This window comes from Bufo gargarizans, chromosome 10 (genome assembly GCF_014858855.1).
Source record: "Bufo gargarizans isolate SCDJY-AF-19 chromosome 10, ASM1485885v1, whole genome shotgun sequence".
In the NCBI taxonomy this organism is placed as follows: domain Eukaryota; kingdom Metazoa; phylum Chordata; class Amphibia; order Anura; family Bufonidae; genus Bufo; species Bufo gargarizans.
The window spans coordinates 129838309-129859245 of NC_058089.1; the positions used below are offsets into that span (position 1 = coordinate 129838309).

General features: G+C 43.6%; 1 protein-coding gene across 1 annotated transcript in view; it reads left to right on the forward strand.

Annotated features, from left to right (window-relative positions):
• The first annotated feature begins 271 nt into the window (after positions 1-271).
• Positions 272-20937, forward strand: part of LOC122920396 — a 32024-nt gene continuing 11358 nt past the window's right edge. The window contains exons 1-9 of the mRNA XM_044269852.1: positions 272-1269; positions 5289-5672; positions 13957-14091; positions 16354-16478; positions 18819-18887; positions 19000-19113; positions 19653-19768; positions 19840-19895; positions 20436-20488. Of these exons, the coding sequence (XP_044125787.1) occupies positions 5391-5672; positions 13957-14091; positions 16354-16478; positions 18819-18887; positions 19000-19113; positions 19653-19768; positions 19840-19895; positions 20436-20488 (950 nt within the window). The 5' untranslated portion in view covers positions 272-1269; positions 5289-5390. The remainder of the gene's footprint in view (positions 1270-5288; positions 5673-13956; positions 14092-16353; positions 16479-18818; positions 18888-18999; positions 19114-19652; positions 19769-19839; positions 19896-20435; positions 20489-20937) is intronic.

Here is a 20937-nt window from a genome sequence, read left to right on the forward strand (position 1 = left end):
TCGCACTTCACCTTATAGATCCAGACAGCTTCCGCAGCTCTTCCTTTCTACGGTTCGGCCTTTTGCTCCGGTGACAACTCCCACGTTGGCAAGGTGGATGAAGTGGATCATGGAGTTGGCTGGCGTGGACGTCTCTCTGTTTTCGGCACATTCCGCCAGAGGGGCATCTGCTACTTCGCTGGCGGTGTCTGGGGCCAGACTTGAGGACATTTTGAAGTTGGCAGATTGGTCCAGTGTCTCCACGTTTAGGGAGTTTTTATTTTAGACCAAGTCCTCATGTGTTTTCTTCCATCATTGATAACGTGTCTGAGACTTTGAACTTGCAATAGGAGCCTCCGGGTCTTGTAATAAAATCAGATGATTTTCCTATTTCATGACGTAAAGTCATGATTTTATTAAAGACACGGAGGCGAGTATTGCCCTCCCTATTTTCCCTCCCTATGTAAGTATTTATGTTACGTTTTATTATGGATTGCTTTGTTTTGAGCATTAGGTTTTAACTCTGTGAGTTTTTCCTGAGTAGGTTTTGCGCAACCATTTAGTTTGGATACTATGTATCAATTCGTCTCCTATCACTCTCTGTTTTTTTTTCCATTTTTTAGGTTGAGACTGACGTTTTGGGCAGTCGTCGTGGTTCTGCATGATGGTTTGGAGGGTCGGCAGTTTTGGTTCCAGCCGATCGTTGTGGTGGAAGAGACGAGAATTACTTATCAAGCTGTCGTTCCGGTTTGGTTCCTGATTCGTTTCCGGATGACTGGCGGTTCCTTCCCAGGAGGTCGGATGTTCGGTTTCCAGTTTTGTTGGGACTGTTTGGACTCTGGTTACAAAGAAAGAGGAGGTTCTGATGGAGGAGTGACCTTTTATACTAGGACTATGGGAGGGGTTTGGTCACATGTTCAAGTTTTTCTTTGCTGCTATTGGTCAGAGTAAAGAAGGAGAATAGCAATACTCGCCTCCGTGTCTTTAATAAAATCATGACTTTACGTCATGAAATAGGAAAATCATCTGATTGTACTCCAGGCTGTAGCAAGCAGAGATCACCGCAGACTCCTGGCCCATCGTGTCCGCCCCGAAACATGTCCTCGCTGGTTTTATTTTCTGATGTATTTTTTTTATTAAACTACTATTTTAGTGGTCAGCTCCCTGAAAACATTATTTTTTCCTCTTCATCATAATGTCGTGTCTTCCTTTTTGGAGTCCCAAGTGGTGGGAGCAGCGGTCACATCCATATGTCTACTCAAGAGGTCTGCCTGAGTTAGCGCAACTCTGGTAAGTGCAACCGTAACGCTGCATTTTTTTTGGGTGCTCCGTTGTTTGTGTCCACCTCTCCCACTGACCATAAGAACTGACAATCTACAGGAGAGAGAGGACCCCGCTGACCATAAGAGCTTACACTATACAGGAGAGAGAGGACCCCACTGACCATAAGAGCTTACACTCTACAGGAGAGAGAGGCCGCTGACCATAAGAGCTTACACTCTACAGGACAGAGAGGACCCCACTGACCATAAGAGCCTACACTCTACAGGACAGAGAGGACCCCGCTGACCATAAGAGCTTACACTCTACAGGAAAGAGAGGGGACCTCACTGACCATAAGAGCTTACACTCTACAGGAGAGAGAGGACCCCGCTGACCATAGGAGCTTACACTCTACAGGAGAGAGGGGACCTCACTGACCATAGGAGCTTACACTCTACAGGAGAGAGAGGACCACACTGACCATAAGAGCTTACACTCTACAGGAGAGAGAGAGGACCCCGCTGACCATAAGAGCTTACACTCTACAGGAGAGAGAGGACCCCACTGACCATAAGAGCTTACACTCTACAGAAGAGAGAGGACCTCACTGACCATAAGAGCTTACACTCTACAGGAGAGAGAGGACCACACTGACAATAAGAGCTTACACTCTACAGGAGAGAGAGGACACCACTGACCATAAGAGCTTACACTCTACAGGAGAGAGAGGACCACAATGACCATAAGAGCTTACACTCTACAGGAGAGAGAGGAGCCCGCTGACCATAAGAGCTTACACTCTACAGGAGAGAGGACACTCCTGACCATAAGAGCTTACACTCTACAGGACAGAGAGGACCCCACTGACCATAAGAGCTTACACTCTACAGGAGAGAGAGGACCTCACTGACCATAAGAGCTTACACTCTACAGGAGAGAGAGGACCCCGCTGACCATAAGAGCTTACACTCTACAGGAGAGAGGAGCCCACTAACCATAAGAGCTTACACTCTACAGCAGAGAGAGGACCCCACTGACCATAAGAGCTTACACTCTACAGAAGAGAGAGAGGACCCCGCTGACCATAAGAGCTTACACTCTACAGGAGAGAGAGGACCTCGCTGACCATAAGAGCTTACACTCTACAGGAGAGAGGGGACCCGCTGACCATAAGAGCTTACACTCTACAGGAGAGAGAGGACGCTGACCATAAGAGCTTACACTCTACAGGAGAGAGAGGAGCCCGCTGACCATAAGAGCTTACACTCTACAGCAGAGAGAGGACCCCGCTGACCATAAGAGCTTACACTCTACAGGAGAGAGGACTCCGCTGACCATAAGAGCTTACACTCAACAGGAGAGAGAGGACCCCACTGACCATAAGAGCTTACACTCTACAGGAGAGAGAGGACCTCACTGACCATAAGAGCTTACACTCTACAGGAGAGAGAGGAGCCCGCTGACCATAAGAGCTTACACTCTACAGGAGAGAGAGGACCCCACTGACCATAAGAGCTTACACTCTACAGGAGAGAGAGGACCTCACTGACCATAAGAGCTTACACTCTACAGGAGAGAGAGGAGCCCGCTGACCATAAGAGCTTACACTCTACAGGAGAGAGAGGACCTCACTGACCATAAGAGCTTACACTCTACAGGAGAGAGAGGACACTGCTGACCATAAGAGCTTACACTCTACAGAAGAGAGAGGACCCCGCTGATCATAAGAGCTTACACTCTACAGGACAGAGAGGACCCCACTGACCATAAGAGCTTACACTCTACAGGAGAGAGGACACTGCTGACCATAAGAGCTTACACTCTACAGGAGAGAGAGGACCTCACTGACCATAAGCGCTTACACTCTACAGGAGAGAGAGGACCCCGCTGACCATAAGAGCTTACACTCTACAGGAGAGAGAGAGGACCCCACTGACCATAAGAGCTTACACTCTACAGGAGAGAGAGAGGACCCCGCTGACCATAAGAGCTTACACTCTACAGGAGAGAGGACCCCGCTGACCATAAGAGCTTACACTATACAGGAGAGAGAGAGGACCCCGCTGACCATAAGAGCTCACACTCTACAGGAGAGAGAGAGGACCCCACTGACCATAAGAGCTTACACTCTACAGGACAGAGAGGACCCCGCTGACCATAAGAGCTTACACTCTACAGGAGAGAGAGAGAGGACCTCACTGACCATAAGAGCTTACACTCTACAGGAGAGAGGACCTCACTGACCATAAGAGCTTACACTCTACAGAAGAGAGAGAGGACCCCACTGACCATAAGAGCTTACACTCTACAGGACAGAGAGGACCTCACTGACCATAAGAGCTTACACTCTACAGGAGAGAGAGAGGACCCCGCTGACCATAAGAGCTTACACTGTACAGAAGAGAGAGAGGACCCCACTGACCATAAGAGCTTACACTCTACAGGAGAGAGAGAGGACCCCGCTGACCATAAGAGCTTACACTCTACAGAAGAGAGAGAGGACCCCGCTGACCATAAGAGCTTACACTCTACAGGAGAGAGGACCTCACTGACCATAAGGGCTTACACTCTACAGGAGAGAGAGGCCCCCGCTGACCATAAGAGCTTACACTCTACAGGAGAGAGAGGACCCCGCTGACCATAAGAGCTTACACTCTACAGAAGAGAGAGAACGCTGACCATAAGGGTTTACACTCTACAGGAGAGAGGACCCCACTGACCATAAGAGCTTACACTCTACAGGACAGAGAGGACCTCACTGACCATAAGGGCTTACACTCTACAGGAGAGAGAGGCCCCCGCTGACCATAAGAGCTTACACTCTACAGGAGAGAGGACCTCACTGACCATAAGAGCTTACACTCTACAGGAGAGAGAGGACCTCACTGACCATAAGAGCTTACACTCTACAGGAGAGAGAGGACCCCGCTGACCATAAGAGCTTACACTCTACAGGAGAGAGAGGACCCCACTGACCATAAGAGCTTACACTCTACAGGAGAGAGAGGACCTCACTGACCATAAGAGCTTACACTCTACAGGAGAGAGAGGACCCCGCTGACCATAAGAGCTTACACTCTACAGGAGAGGGAGAGAGAGGACCTCGCTGACCATAAGAGCTTACACTCTACAGGAGAGAGAGGACCCCGCTGACCATAAGAGCTTACACTCTACAGGAGAGAGAGGACCTCACTGACCATAAGAGCTTACACTCTACAGGAGAGAGAGAGGACCCCGCTGACCATAAGAGCTTACACTCTACAGGAGAGATGACCCGTCTGACCATAAGAGCTTACACTCTACAGGAGAGAGAGGACCTCACTGACCATAAGAGCTTACACTCTACAGGAGAGGGAGAGAGAGGACCTCGCTGACCATAAGAGCTTACACTCTACAGGAGAGAGAGGACCTCACTGACCATAAGAGCTTACACTCTACAGGAGAGAGAGAGGACCCCGCTGACCATAAGAGCTTACACTCTACAGGAGAGATGACCCGTCTGACCATAAGAGCTTACACTCTACAGGAGAGAGAGGACCTCACTGACCATAAGAGCTTACACTCTACAGGAGAGGGAGAGAGAGGACCTCGCTGACCATAAGAGCTTACACTCTACAGGAGAGAGAGAGGACCCCGCTGACCATAAGAGCTTACACTCTACAGGAGAGGGAGAGAGAGGACCTCGCTGACCATAAGAGCTTACACTCTACAGGAGAGAGAGGAGCCCGCTGACCATAAGAGCTTACACTCTACAGGAGAGAGGACCCCGCTGACCATAAGAGCTCACACTCTACAGGAGAGGGGGCCTCACTGACCATAAGAGCTTACACTCTACAGGAGAGAGAGGACCCCACTGACCATAAGAGCTTACACTCTACAGGAGAGAGGACCCCGCTGACCATAAGAGCTTACACTCTACAGGAGAGAGGACCTCACTGACCATAAGAGCTTACACTCTACAGGAGAGGGGGCCCCGCCGCGCAGTAGAGCAGGGATACATGTGACATACTTTCCTGTTTCCTATGCTTTCAGTTTTCTTTTCTCAGGACTGAATTCTTGCGAAATCAGATTGCAGTGAAGGAAAGAAAGTTGTGTTTGCGCAGTGGAGCAGAGTTCAGCAGGGCAGTGTCTCTGAACCTGCGGACGGTATGGCCGTCTTACTGCTGCTCTTTGTGGCCTTTCTTTTCTTGGTAAAATGCTACATAACCCGTGTGCCAGCTGCGCCCTCAGGGGCATACCCGGCGCCAGGACCATTGTTCTGCATCAAGAGATTCCTCTACCTGACGCTCATTCGATATTCGCCTAAAAAAACATCGTCGTACGGAGCGCTGCGGGAACAAGAGATGCTTGGGGCGTGGAAGCCCCCCAACCCTCAGCAACTGGCCACACGTGAGCTGGAGGCTCCGCAAAAGCTGGTGGATAATCCTTATGTGAGTACCTGAAGGTGGCCTCCACTGCACTGCCAGCCTCCACACTGGCACATCTATCCTCCATCTACCTATTATCTATCTATCTATTATCTATCTATCTATCTATCTCTCTATCTATCTATCTATCTATCTATCTATCTATTATCTATCAATCTTCTATCTTTTAATCAATTATCTATCTATCTATTATCTATCTATCTATTATCTATCTATCTCTATCTATCTATCTATCTCTCTATCTATTATCTATCTCATATCTATCTCATATCTATCTATCTATCTATCTATCTATCTATCTATCTATCTATCTATCTATTATCTATCATCTATCTATTATCTATCTATCTCTCTATCTATCTATCTGATGTAAATGTTGGACTGAGGCTGCAGCCCTGTCTGACTCCTCGGCTCTGCCGGAAATAAGCCGTTCTCCTCCCATTCACCTTCCCGCTGCATCTGTTCTCAGTGTAGGAGCCTCTGATGACATCATATGTTTTTCCTCCTATTCTGCTTTCCAGAAGTTTCAGGAAAAGGCCCGGGTGCCACACTGAGTCAAAGGCCTTCTTAACCCTTTCAATACCAGCAACGTACATGTACAGTGCTGGATCGATGCGTAAACATGGCGCCTGCTCGCACGTGCAGCGGGTGCCATGGCCGGCAGATCTCTGCTGTTTCAAACAGCAAAGATCTGTGGCTAATTACTGTGACCGGCAATAATGCCGATCGCCTTAATCAAAGCTTCAGGGCTTCCTACCGTTGCCCTGTTTGGCCAATTGGGGCATCGGTACTTGCGCTGAACACTTTCAGCCTTGCTGATGAGGCTGAAAGTGTTCATGCTGCAATTCTTATTTTCGCCACCAGATGGCAGGCCAGGATAAGAAATGAGCCAAATCGAATTTAAATGGCATTTTAAAAATCTCTGATAGACCAAAATTAAAAATTAAAAAAACATAATTTATAGGCTCAAATATGAGCCACAAAATCATCACAAAATAGTTTTTTTAAATGTTAAAAAATATATTTAAAAAAATATATAAAAGTTTAAAGAGGACCTTTCATCTGGCTAAAAAAGTATCATGATATGTAGAGCGGCGCCCGGGGATCTCACTGCACTCACTATTATCCCTGGGCGCCGCTCTGTTCTCACGCTATGTCCTCCGGCAGAGACAGCGCAGAGCTCACAGCCTGAGAGGTTTTTTCTCCCAGGCCGTGAGCTCTGCGCTGCGATTGGCCAGCGCTACAGCCTAGGAGAAGGAGACGCCCACAAGAACAAGGGCAGACTCCGCCTACTATAACCAAGTGACCGAAGATAGCGGCAGAACGGAGCGGCGCCCAGGGATAATAGTAAGTGCAGTGAGATCCCCGGGCGCCGCTCTACAGATCAGGATACTTAGTTCTGAATTTTTCCGTATAATTAAAAAATAAATATCTAAATAACAATAAATATAAACATCATGGGTATCACCGTGACCGCAAACGCCCATAATATTAAAATAGAAAAAAAATTCCAATACGGTGAATGGCGTAACAGAAAAAAAGGTCAAAATGGGCGATTTAGCATTTTTTCATTGCTTCTCTTACCCCAATTTATTTTAATAAAATGTGATAAAAAATGGTATCAATAAAAACTACAGATCGTTCCGCAAAATATGAGCCCCATAACAGCTCAGTAGACATAAGTATAAAAAAGTTATGGGAGTCAGAACATGGGGATGTAAAAAAAAAAGTTCTTAAAGTTTAAATTTATTTTTACACTATTTAGACTTAAAGAACCTATACATATGGGGTATCGTTGTAATCGAAACGCCGTGGGAACAAAACCCGTAAAACGGTGGAGGAATTGCGTTTTTTTCCCAATTCCACCCATTTGGAATTTTTTTACCGCTTCCCACTACATTTCATACCATAATTAATGGTGGCTTTAGAAAGTACAACCTGTCCCGCAAAAAATAAGCCCTCATACATCTATGTGACCAGAAATATAAAAAAGTTATGGCTCAAGGAAAATAGGGAAGAAAAATGAAAAAACCTCCGGTATCCTAAGGGTTAGTCCACAAAGCAGGCATAGATCTTTCCGGGCTTTGTATTGCGGACGTGGCTCTTGATGAGGCTCTGCAGAGTGTAGATCTGGCCCGTGGTGCGGTGGTTTGGCATGAGGCCCGCTTGGCTTCTGCTGAGGATGTTGTGCTGGTGAGGAGGCTGAGGGTCCTCTTATTCAGGATACTGCTGAGGAGTTTCCCAGGTTGCTGCTGACGCATATCCCATATAGTTGGCCGGGTCGTACCTGTCTCCGCTCTTGTGTATGGGGGTGATGATGCCCTGGTTCCAGCTCTGGGGGAAGTAGCCGGCACTCAGCACAACATTGTAGTTTTACTAATGCGGCCTGGATACCTGGCGGGCTGTGTTTGATCATTTCTGGCTTTTTTACTCTTCATCACGGAGACCCTCTCTGTTATCTCCTGCAGCGTGATCGGTGTGTCCAGAGGGTTTTGGAAATCTTAGATTTTTTTCCTCCATATCCTTCAGCTTTTTCGGGATTTATTTTTGTTCCTGGCTTTGTTCCTCCCTCGAGATGGCTTTGTAAAGATCCTTCAAGTACTGAATCCAGATGTTGCTGTCTTGGATGTGGAGGTCGGTGTTCTTGCTGGTTTTCTCCATGTGTTTCCATAGTTCCCAGAAGGAGTTGTCCTGGAGAGCGTCTTGGCGTTGGAGGAGCTTGGTTGAGATGTTGCTTTTTCTTTCTGAGGATGGTTTTGTGATGTCTTTGTATGTTGTTGTAGGCTTCCCTCAGACTGGGGTTGGTTGGGTCTTGGTGTTTCCTATCTGAGGCCGTTCTTAGCGCCTTCCTTATATCTTTACACTCCCGGTCGAACCAACTGTTGGGTTGTTGCTCTCTCGGCCTATTGTTGCATCTTTTGAGGTCAGACATTTCCGCCATGGTGTACAGTATATTCTTAAAGTCCCTTACCGCGAGATTTACTCCTGGGTTCAGCTCACACACTTTACTATGGAAGTTATGGAGCATCTCCTGGATCTCTGCGCTGTTTATGGTCTCCATATACTTTGGGGCTGACATCTTGGGCCATTTAAAAGATGGAGGTAGGCGGAAGAGGCCGGTCTGCTGAGATGATTGGTCCCGGTGGTTTACTTGTGGATTTAATGAATAGGAGCAGTTGGTTGTGGTCTGACAGGTGTGTCTGTGGGGTGACTATGAAACATTTGTGGGGTCCATATCTGTGATGGCATGGGGGTCTGCCATACTGTTGCCTACATGAGAGTTTAGGGTATATCTACCAAGAGTCTCCCTTGGTGCGGCCATTGAGAATATGAAGTCCGAGGCTTCCACATAAGTTCAGCAATGTTCTGCCGTCACGGCTGTTCCTCTCGGTGTGCACTGAGCCGTCAATGTCTGCTCCAAAAATATAGACATTTCCGTCAGTGGTCAAGTAGTCTCTCCCTGTTCTTGCATTGAGGTCTCCATAGATTAGAACATTGCTCAGGGCCTAGGGTAACGTCTGGATTGTGCGTTTTACATCCGAAGGCTGAAGCGTTAAGGCCCGGAATGTTCCATCTGCGGATAATAAGAGATGTCATTGTGTGTCCTCATATCTTTCTCTCTCATATCTATCTATCTATCTATCTATCTATCTATCCAAAATAAAGAAATTGGGGCGGCACTGCAGTATATCAACATCAACGGAGTGCCAGCGGCTGTGAAGGCGATCCCCCTTCAAATGGTTAGTATGAAAAATTCCACGGCACATCCAAGGCGTAAAATCAGGAAAAACATTTATTCACCAGACAGCGACGTTTCGATCCTCCTCCTGGGATCAAGCAGTGCATGAGAAAGATCCCAGGAGGAGGATCGAAACGTCGCTGTCTGATGAATAAAAGTTTTTCCTGATTTTACGCCTTGGATGTGCCGTGGAATTTTTCATACTAATTATCTATCCATCCATTATCTATCTCTCTATCTCATATCTATCCATCCATTATCTATTATCTATCTATCTATTATCTATCTATCTATCTCTCTATCTATCTATCTATCTATCTCTCTATCTATCTATCTATCTATCATCTATCTATCTATCTATTATCTATCTATCTATCTATCTATCTATTATCTATCTATCTATCTATCTATTATCTATCTATTATCTATCTATCTACTATCTATCTATCTATCTATTATCTATCTATCTTCTATCTATCTATCTATTATCTATCTATCTATCTATCTATCTATTATCTATCTATCTATTTATTATCTATCTATCTATCTATCATCTATCTATCTATTATCTATCTATCTATCTATCTATCTATTTATCTATCTATCTCATAGCTATCCATTAGATATCGGGCAGCACATTCTGCTGATTATAATGTATCACTGAGAAGCTAACCAGTAACTTTCCCTAGAGACCCCCCTCCCCGAATCCATAGAATGAAGAGCTGTCGTGCTCTATGTAATACTGTGTCCCCTTCATCTTCAGGTGGCCAGATAAAGGTGACTTTCCTCCATTTAAAAGCCATGGTTTGCATTATCTCCCTCCTCTATAGAAATCTCTAGACGGAGCTCCATATTTTCACAGCATATTGATATAGAGCTCCAAATCCGCTGCTTTCTATTACACAGCCACAGACGTACGTCCTGCAGTCACCACTAGGGGGAGAACTCTACTCCAGAGTTATACAGCAATATATCTATCTTCAGTGAGCTCCCCCTGGTGGTTGCTTCTGGAAGACCGAATCTATAATTCTGTCTCTGAGCAGGGATTTGGAGCCCTGAATCAGAAAATCTGAGTTTCAATCCCTATAAATATTTGGTTGATATAAAATTTAGGTGATATAGTGTCCTGTGTCACTTGCCGACGTGCTTGCGCTCCTCTTCATTTCTGCATTGCGAGGGTTAATCTTTCTCTTGCTGTGTGTCTATCATTCGGTGTGGGGGATGTCTCCTCAGTGTCATTACCTGCTCTGGTTGAACAACTGTCGTCCTTGTTCATTGATTGTTTCTGGATTGTTCTAGTTTATCACGGGTTTTCATGTTCTGATCAGTGTCGCCAAACTGAATATTTTTTTCTGGACAACTTATCCCAAAATCCACCAACATTTTTTATTGACAAATTTGAAAATCAGAATGAACGATAAATATTATAAGTAACACATGTCTACAGCTCAATATACTGATAATGACTCATTAACAGCATTTACTTAAAATAATGAGAATCACCACTAAAATAGTCTAGTCAAGAGCCGCCAGCCTCAAGAAAAGCGCAGACACTATTCTTCTGTACTGTCCGGACATTTCTGAATGGTCGGCGGCCCGGATCTGTGTCACCGTCTGAATCCTGCTCTAGTCCTGTGTGTTGTCTGCAGCCTGTCCTAGTTCTTGTCCGGTCGCTCTTCCATAGCTTCTTTATGTGTCTGCTGTGTCTGAGCAATGTCCATGTGTCCAGGTGCATGAAGTCTGTATGTCTGGGTGTCCTTTTGTCTGCCAGTGCTCACTGTCCTTTCCTTTACCTGCGGTTCATGTTTGAACTTAGTGTTCAGAAAAGACGCATCCAAAATAATTTTTTTAGGTAACCAGACTGTCTTGCCTTTTGGATCTGCACATCTGACTGATGTTTAACATGATCTAATAAACTCTGGGGGTTTTACTGTAATCGGAGGCTGGAATTTTTGTACTCATGTGTTATAATACTGCCTCCTATGTACAAGAATATAACTGCTATAATACTGCACCTATATACAACAATATAACTACTATAATACTGCCTCCTATGTACAAGAATATAACTGCTATAATACTGCCTCCTATGTACAAGAATATAACTACTATAATACTGCACCTATATACAACAATATAACTACTATAATACTGCCTCCTATGTACAAGAATATAACTGCTATAATACTGCACCTATATACAACAATATAACTACTATAATACTGCCTCCTATGTACAAGAATATAACTACTATAATACTGCACCTATATACAACAATATAACTACTATAATACTGTCTCCTATGTATAAGAATATAACTACTATAATACTGCTCCTATGTACAGGAATATAACTACTATAATACTGCTCCTATGTACAAGAATATAACTACTATAATACTGCCTCCTATGTACAAGAATATAACTACTATAATACTGCACCTATGTACAAGAATATAACTACTATAATACTGCTCCTATATACAACAATATAACTACTATAATACTGCCTCCTATGTACAAGAATATAACTACTATAATACTGCTCCTATGTACAAGAATATAACTACTATATGAGGCCAGTTGCCTCAAAATGTCAGAGGTCTTTGCAGACCCTACACAAGTAGTATTTGCACTTTACAGAATCTTGTCAAGGGTTGTGTAGCAACATTGTGAATTGGGTATGACCTGTACATCTTCCTAGTACCCTGTATATGCTATACCTATGTATGTAAGCGGTTCTACGGTATGTTAACATCTATAACGCAAGTTGTAAAAATGTAAAAGGATGCGTCTTCCATAGAGATGTTGCTATTTGATGCCTATTCTTATACTTTTGTGTATGAAATGTCAACTTTGTATTTTTGATCTTGACCTTTCTCAATAAAAAGATAATTGACAAGAATATAACTACTATAATACTGCCTTCTATGTACAAGAATATAACTACTATAATACTGCTCCTATGTACAAGAATATAACTACTATAATACTGCTCCTATGTACAAGAATATAACTACTATAATACTGCTCCTATGTACAAGAATATAACTACTATAATACTGCTCCTATGTACAAGAATATAACTACTATAATACTGCTCCTATGTACAAGAATATACCTACTATAATACTGCTCCTACGTACAAGAATATAACTACTATAATACTGCCTCCTATGTACAGGAATATAACTACTATAATACTGCCTCCTATGTACAAGAATATAACTGCTACAATACTGCTCCTATGTATAAGAATATAACTACTATAATACTGCTCCTATGTACAAGAATATAACTACTATAATACTGCCTCCTATGTATAAGAAAATAACTACTATAATACTGCTCCTATGTACAAGAATATAACTACTATAATACTGCCTCCTATGTACAGTAATATAACTACTATAATACTGCCTCCTATGTACAGGAATATAACTACTATAATACTGCCTCCTATGTACAAGAATATAACTACTATAATACTGCCTCCTATGTACAGTAATATAACTACTATAATACTGCTCCTATGTACAAGAATATAACTGCTATAATACTGCTCCTATGTACAAGAATATAACTACTATAATACTGCTCCTATGTACAAGAATATAACTACTATAATACTGCTCCTATGTACAGGAATATAACTACTATAATACTGCTCCTATGTACAGGAATATAACTACTATAATACTGCTCCTATGTACAAGAATATAACTGCTATAATACTGCTCCTATGTACAAGAATATAACTACTATAATACTGCTCCTATGTACAAGAATATAACTACTATAATACTGCCTCCTATGTACAAGAATATAACTGCTATAATACTGCTCCTATGTACAAGAATATAACTACTATAATACTGCCTCCTATGTACAAGAATATAACTACTATAATACTGCTCCTATGTACAAGAATATAACTGCTATAATACTGCCTTCTATGTACAAGAATATAACTACTATAGTACTGCTCCTATGTACAAGAATATAACTACTATAATACTGCTCCTATATACAAGAATATAACTGCTATAATACTGCTCCTATGTACAAGAATATAACTACTATAATACTGCTCCTATGTACAGGAATATAACTACTATAATACTGCTCCTATGTACAAGAATATAACTACTATAATACTGCTCCTATGTACAAGAATATAACTACTATAATACCGCCTCCTATGTACAAGAATATAACTGCTATAATACTGCTCCTATGTACAAGAATATAACTACTATAATACTGCTCCAATGTGCAAGAATATAACTACTATAATACTGCCTCCTATGTACAAGAATATAACTACTATAATACTGCTCCTATGTACAGGAATATAACTACTATAATACTGCCTCCTATGTACAAGAATATAACTACTATAATACTGCCTCCTATGTACAAGAATATAACTACTATAATACTGCCTCCTATGTACAAGAATATAACTACTATAATACTGCTCCTATGTACAAGAATATAACTACTATAATACCGCCCTATGGATATAATTGCTTTCCTTCCGCTCCAGGCTATAGACTCCGTATATTTCACAGCCTTCACGGAGGATGGTAAAAGCTTCATCATCGCTCGTGTCGCCCGGAGATCGGGGAACCGCTGTGAGGTCTGGTTGTTTCTGAGGGTGGACGGGGTCGGTGATTTCGAGGTAAGTCTTTGTGAGTCTTACCAGACAAGGGCCCAGTGCTCTGTGGTTGATATGCTCTATATCAGGCATGCTGAACCTGCGGCCCTCCAGCTGTTGTAAGACTACAACTCCCATAATTCCCGGACATCCTACAGCCTACAGAAGGGCATGGTGGGAGTTGTAGTTTTACGACAGCTGGAGGGCCACAGGTTGAGCATCCCTGACCTGTACGATCCCTGTGATTTCTATGACCTGTATGATCCCTGTGATTTCTATGACCTGTACGATCCCTGTGATTTCTATGATCTGTATGATCCCTGTGATTTCTATGACCTGTATGATCCCTGTGATTTCTATGACCTGTACGATCCCTGTGATTTCTATGACCTGTATGATCCCTGTGATTTCTATGACCTGTACGATCCCTGTGATTTCTATGACCTGTACGATCCCTGTGATTTCTATGACCTGTACGATCCCTGTGATTTCTATGACCTGTACGATCCCTGTGATTTCTATGATCTGTATGATCCCTGTGATTTCTATGACCTGTATGATCCCTGTGATTTCTATGACCTGTATGATCCCTGTGATTTCTATGACCTGTATGATCCCTGTGATTTCTATGACCTGTATGATCCCTGTGATTTCTATGACCTGTATGATCCCTGTGATTTCTATGACCTGTATGATCCCTGTGATTTCTATGACCTGTATGATCCCTGTGATTTCTATGACCTGTATGATCCCTGTGATTTCTATGACCTGTATGATCCCTGTGATTTCTATGACCTGTATGATCCCTGTGATTTCTATGACCTGTATGATCCCTGTGATTTCTATGACCTGTATGATCCCTGTGATTTCTATGACCTGTATGATCCCTGTGATTTCTATGACCTGTATGATCCCTGTGATTTCTATGACCTGTATGATCCCTGTGATTTCTATGACCTGTACGATCCCTGTGATTTCTATGACCTGTACGATCCCTGTGATTTCTATGACCTGTACGATCCCTGTGATTTCTATGACCTGTACGATCCCTGTGATTTCTATGACCTGTATGATCCCTGTGATTTCTATGACCTGTATGATCCCTGTGATTTCTATGACCTGTATGATCCCTGTGATTTCTATGACCTGTATGATCCCTGTGATTTCTATGACCTGTATGATCTCCGTGATCTGTATTATCTGGTTGATCTCTGTCATCTGTAGGGTTTCTAATCTGCTTCGTCTTTGCTGGGAAGATGCTTTCCTATTTTAAAGCAGGACATTCCTGCAGCCTGCAGAAGTGATGACCAGTGGCCCCTTCACTACACTAGACCACCCGGGCTTTACCATCAGACTCTGTCCTTGACCAACAATTTGGCATTGACTCCTATGTGCACTGCTGTGGACCACCAGCGACTTTACTATTAACCTCTTAACTTGCCTATTCTTCAAGGGGCAATACTATTAACCCCTGCTCGCACTGTCCTTTCCACCAGGGTCTTTGCCCTTAAAATTCTTTACTGCCCTAGACCACCAGGGACTTTACCATTCAGCCTCATGCTGCCCTTGGCCGATTAATCTGTACACGCACTTCTTTGGACCACTGCGGGCTTTAATATCACATTCTCCTCTTTCCTGGACCACCAGGGACTATATGACCAATCTTTTCTCTTACCTAGGCCTCCAGGGACTATGCTATTAACCCTTGCATTGCCACTGCAGACTTCACTATCCATTCCTTCAGTGCCCTAGATCACTGAGGACCTCACCCTGGTGCTGCCCAAGACCATTTTGAACTTTATAATAATCCCCTGGAACTGCCTTAGGTCACTTTGGACTTTACCGTTAACCCTTTCCTTGCCCTAGTTCATTATGTATTTCATCATCAATTCCTTTACTACTCTACAACATCACGGGTTTAACATTAACCCCATCACTGCCCTACACCACCAGGGATGTTACCTTTAAAAATGAACTTTCGCCACAAAGTTCTAAATTTGTCAGAAATGCTACAAATGCTGCATCCTGCGCAGACTTGTGACATTGCTATGGCAGCCGGGGGCCTTGTGATAACTCGGAGGGCCGCCCGGGGGGAGTTCATATTATGCCCTTCCTGCTGCAAGGCTTAATACGAACACTGATTTTACTGTAGACTGCAATGGTCTATGGCATGAGATCTAACCATAAACAATAAAAAGACGGGGCACACCCCAAAAGGCATCAATATAAACCAAAATCTAGGTGCACTGACATTAGTAAATGTGGGCCAATATCTGTCCTCTGCAGCATCCCGAGCACCCCGTCACCGTCATGGAAAGCGAGGCGAACGACAGCTGGAGCGCTGGGGGTCTCACAGTGACGTGTCTGCAGCCGTACCAGACATGGAGGATTTCTTTTGATGGAGTCTTAAGGTTGATATCAACTTCTTGCAGTGGGAGGCTAATTACAGTAATCAGATGACTCTACTGACTCCGCCCTCTAGTGGTAATGAGATGACACTTCTGACTCCGCCCTCTAGTGGTAATGAGATGACACTTCTGACTTCACCCTCTAATGATAATGAGATGACACTTCTGACTTCACCTTCTAATGATAATGAGATGACTGCTGACCCTGCCCTCTAATGATAATGATATGACTATTGATCCTGTCCTCAAATGATAATGAGATGACTCTACTGACTCCAACATCTAGTGATAATGAGATGACTCTGCTGATCCTGTCCTCTAATGATAATGAGATGACTCTATTGACCCCACCCTCTAATTATAATGAGATGATTTTCCTGACTCCACCCTCTAATGATAATGAGATAACTCTACTTACCCTGTTCTGTAATGATAATGAAATCACTGCCGACCACACCCTCTAATGATAATAAGATGACTGCTGAACCCACCCTCTAATGATAATGCGATGACTCTGCTTATCCCACCCTTTAATGATAAGATTACACTGTTGACCTCCTCTAATGGTAATGAGATGACCCTGTTGAGCCCACCCTGTAATGATAATGAGATGACTCTACTGACCCTGTAATGATAATGAGATGACTCTGCTGACCCTGTTCTCTACTGATAATGAGATAACTGTTGGATCCTCCCTCTACTAATAATGAGATGACTCTGCTAAACCAACCCTCTAAGGATAAAATGAGTCTGCTAACGCCACCCTCTAATGATAATGGGGTGACTTTAGTGACCCCACTCTTTATTGGTAATGAGATGACTCTATTCTCTATTAACAATTAGATGACTCTGCGGACTCACCCTCTATTGATAAAGAGATGACTCTGCTGACCCTGTCCTCTGTTGATAATGAGAGGACTCTGTCGACCCCACCCTCTAATGATAATCAGATAATGAAATGACTCTGCTAACTCTACCCTCTTAATAAGATGACTCTAGTGACACTGCCCTCTTAATTAAGGAGATGACTCTGCTAACCCTGCCCTCTGTTGATAATGAGATAATGAGGTGACTCTGCTGACCCCACCCTCTAATGATAATGAGATGACTTGGCTGACCCCACCCTCTAATGATAATGAGATGACTCTGCTGACCCCACCCTCCAATAATAATGAGGTGACTCTGCTGACCCCACCCTCTGATGATAATGAGATGACTCTGCTGACCCCACCCTCTAATGAAAATGAGATGACTCTGCTGACCCCACCCTCCAATAATAATGAGGTGACTCTGCTGACCCCACCCTCTAATGATAATGAGATGACTCTGCTGACCCCACCCTCTAATGATAATGAGATGACTCTGCTGACCCCACCCTCCAATAATAATGAGGTGACTCTGCTGACCCCACCCTCTAATGATAATGAGATGACTCTGCTGACCCCACCCTTCAATAATAATGAGGTGACTCTGCTGACCCCACCCTCAAATGATAATGAGATGACTCTGCTGACCCCACCCTCCAATAATAATGAGGTGACTCTGCTGACCCCACCCTCTAATGATAATGAGATGACTCTGCTGACCCCACCCTCTAATGATAATGAGGTGACTCTGCTGACCCCACCGTCTAATGATAATGAGATGACTCTGCTGACCCCACCCTCTAATGATAATGAGATGACTCTGCTGACCCCACCCTCCAATAATAATGAGGTGACTCTGCTGACCCCACCCTCTAATGATAATGAGATGACTCTGCTGACCCCACCCTCTAATGATAATGAGATGACTCTGCTGACCCCACCCTCCAATAATAATGAGGTGACTCTGCTGACCCCACCCTCTAATGATAATGAGATGACTCTGCTGACCCCACCCTCCAATAATAATGAGGTGACTCTGCTGACCCCACCCTCCAATAATAATGAGATGACTCTGCTGACCCCACCCTCTAATGATAATAAGATGACTCTGCTGACCCCACCCTCCAATAATAATAAGATGACTCTGCTGACCCCACCCTCTAATGATAATCAGATAATGAGAATACTCTACTGATCCTGTCCTCTGTTGATAATGAGATGACTCTACTGACCCTGCCTTTTAATAATAATGAAATGACTCTGCTAACTCTACCCTCCTAATGAGATGACTGCTGACCCTGCCCTCTTACTTTAATGAGATGACTCTGCTGACCCTGACCGCTTGTGTTATTGAGATACCATTACTCTTTTTATATAGTTGCTTTAAAAATAAAAAATTTAAACCACAAAAAATAAATAATCCTTCTTTAAATGACGTGTCACTTCCTGATGATCCTTTTCTTTGCTTGATTTTCAGGAAGGGACCGTTCCGACACAGTGACAGTGACGATGGTGGCTCCAAAGTGCACGTCACATTTACAATGCTGTGCGTAAGATATTTGTCTGTACAGTAGGAAACATTCTGGGGACTACAAGTCGCAGCATGCCCCTGATTTATGGCAGATGCTACACTGAGGTGCTTTATGTCTCCTTCTCAGTTGGACAGCCGCCACTGACGTCTATGACTTTGATTATGACTTTAACCCCAGCCTGACCGCAGAGGCGATGGCCACGGAGCCACTGAGCATGGAATTCTTATCTGCTGTGAAAAAGTAAGATTCCTACAAATCACCTCCAATACTACTACTTAATACTACTACTTCCACTACTATTACTACTATCACCACTACTATGACTACTATTACTACTACTATCACCACTATTACTCATACTAATATCACAACTATTACTACTACTGTCACAACTATTACTACTACTACTATTAATACTACTACCTCCTCTGTTACTACTACTATAACCCCTATCACTGTTACTACAACTATCAACATTATTACTATTACTATCACCACTATTTCTACTACTATCACCGTTATTACTACTACTATCACCACCACTATCAATACGACTACTGTCACCACTATTAACACTACTAACACCACTATCACTACTACTTTCACCATTACTACCACCACTGCCACCAATAATACTACTACTACCACCAATAATACTACAATCACCACTACTACCACTACCATTACTTCTGCTATCACCACTACTAGCACTGTAGGCTCTAGAGCAGGTTCTAGGTCGCTATGGACGCTGTGATGGGTTCCGTGTTGCGCCTTTGCAGATCTAAGGACGAGCACTACCGCTATGAGCAATGGGGGGGCCTCAAGGCCAAGGTGTCGATCAGCGGTGACCCAGAGCGCCAGATGTCCTTGAGCGGGATCCGCAGCCATTCCTATGGTATGCCGACCACCATCCTCCTCCGCACATGTACAATCTAGGGGCAATGATGCCGACCCTTCTTTCCGCAGGTGTCAGGGACTGGGCCGAATTCCACAGATACATCATGTTTTTAATACATTTTAAGGTAAGTGTCACAATGGAGGAAACTGGCGCCGTTCCATTCACTGCAAGGTAATGTCCACATCTCTCCCATAATGGTGAACTGGTTATATAGAATGTGAGGCCACCCCCATAATGGTGTACTGGTTATATAGAACATGAGGGCACCCCCATAATGGTGAACTCGTTATATAAAATGTGAGGGCACCCCCATAATGGTGAACTGGTTATATAGAACATGAGGGCACCCCCATAATGGTGTACTGGTTATATAGAATATAAGGGCACCCCCAAAATAGTGAACTGGTTATATAGAATATGAGGGCACCCCTATAATGGTGAACTGGGTATACAGAATATGAGGGCACCCCCATAATGGTGAACTGGGTATATAGAATATGAGGGCACCCCCATAATGGTGAACTGGGTATACAGAATATGAGGGCACCCCCATAATGGTGAACTGGGTATATAGAATATGAGGGCACCCCCATAATGGTGACAGGAGCTCCTCAGGGGCGGGATATTTTTGATCCTGATGAACTTTGTTCTCACTCTTCTCTAGAATGGGATGTTTGTGCACCTGAACATTGTCAGCCTCCCCAAAACCACCAGACAGTAAGTAATCATAGCAGATTATCAAGTACCCAGAGCATTAATGTTCTCATTCACTAACAACTATCAGAGATCTTAACAATTGAATGAATTGAAACAAAGTCTGTTAGAAAGATACAGGACATTCTATTTACTGCTCCGCTGCTATTATTTCTGGTCGTGACTACACTTTACTAAAAAGTTACCCCATAGGGAGCAGTCAGGATGCAGGTTCCTCATATACACCCCTCCTGATTACCCCTCTCTGACTGATAATGATGGGACCTAAATCAGAAAGTTACCCTCAGGTTCTGATTATCATCATCACTGTGTTCTATTTGCTGTTGTGCTCTGATGTTTGCCCCTTTGTTGACCTCTTTTTGTTGCCTCACTGTTCTGATTGTTGTCTTAGTGTTGTGATTGTTGCCCTGGTGTTGTGATTGTTGCCCTGGTGTTGTGATTGTTGCCCCAGT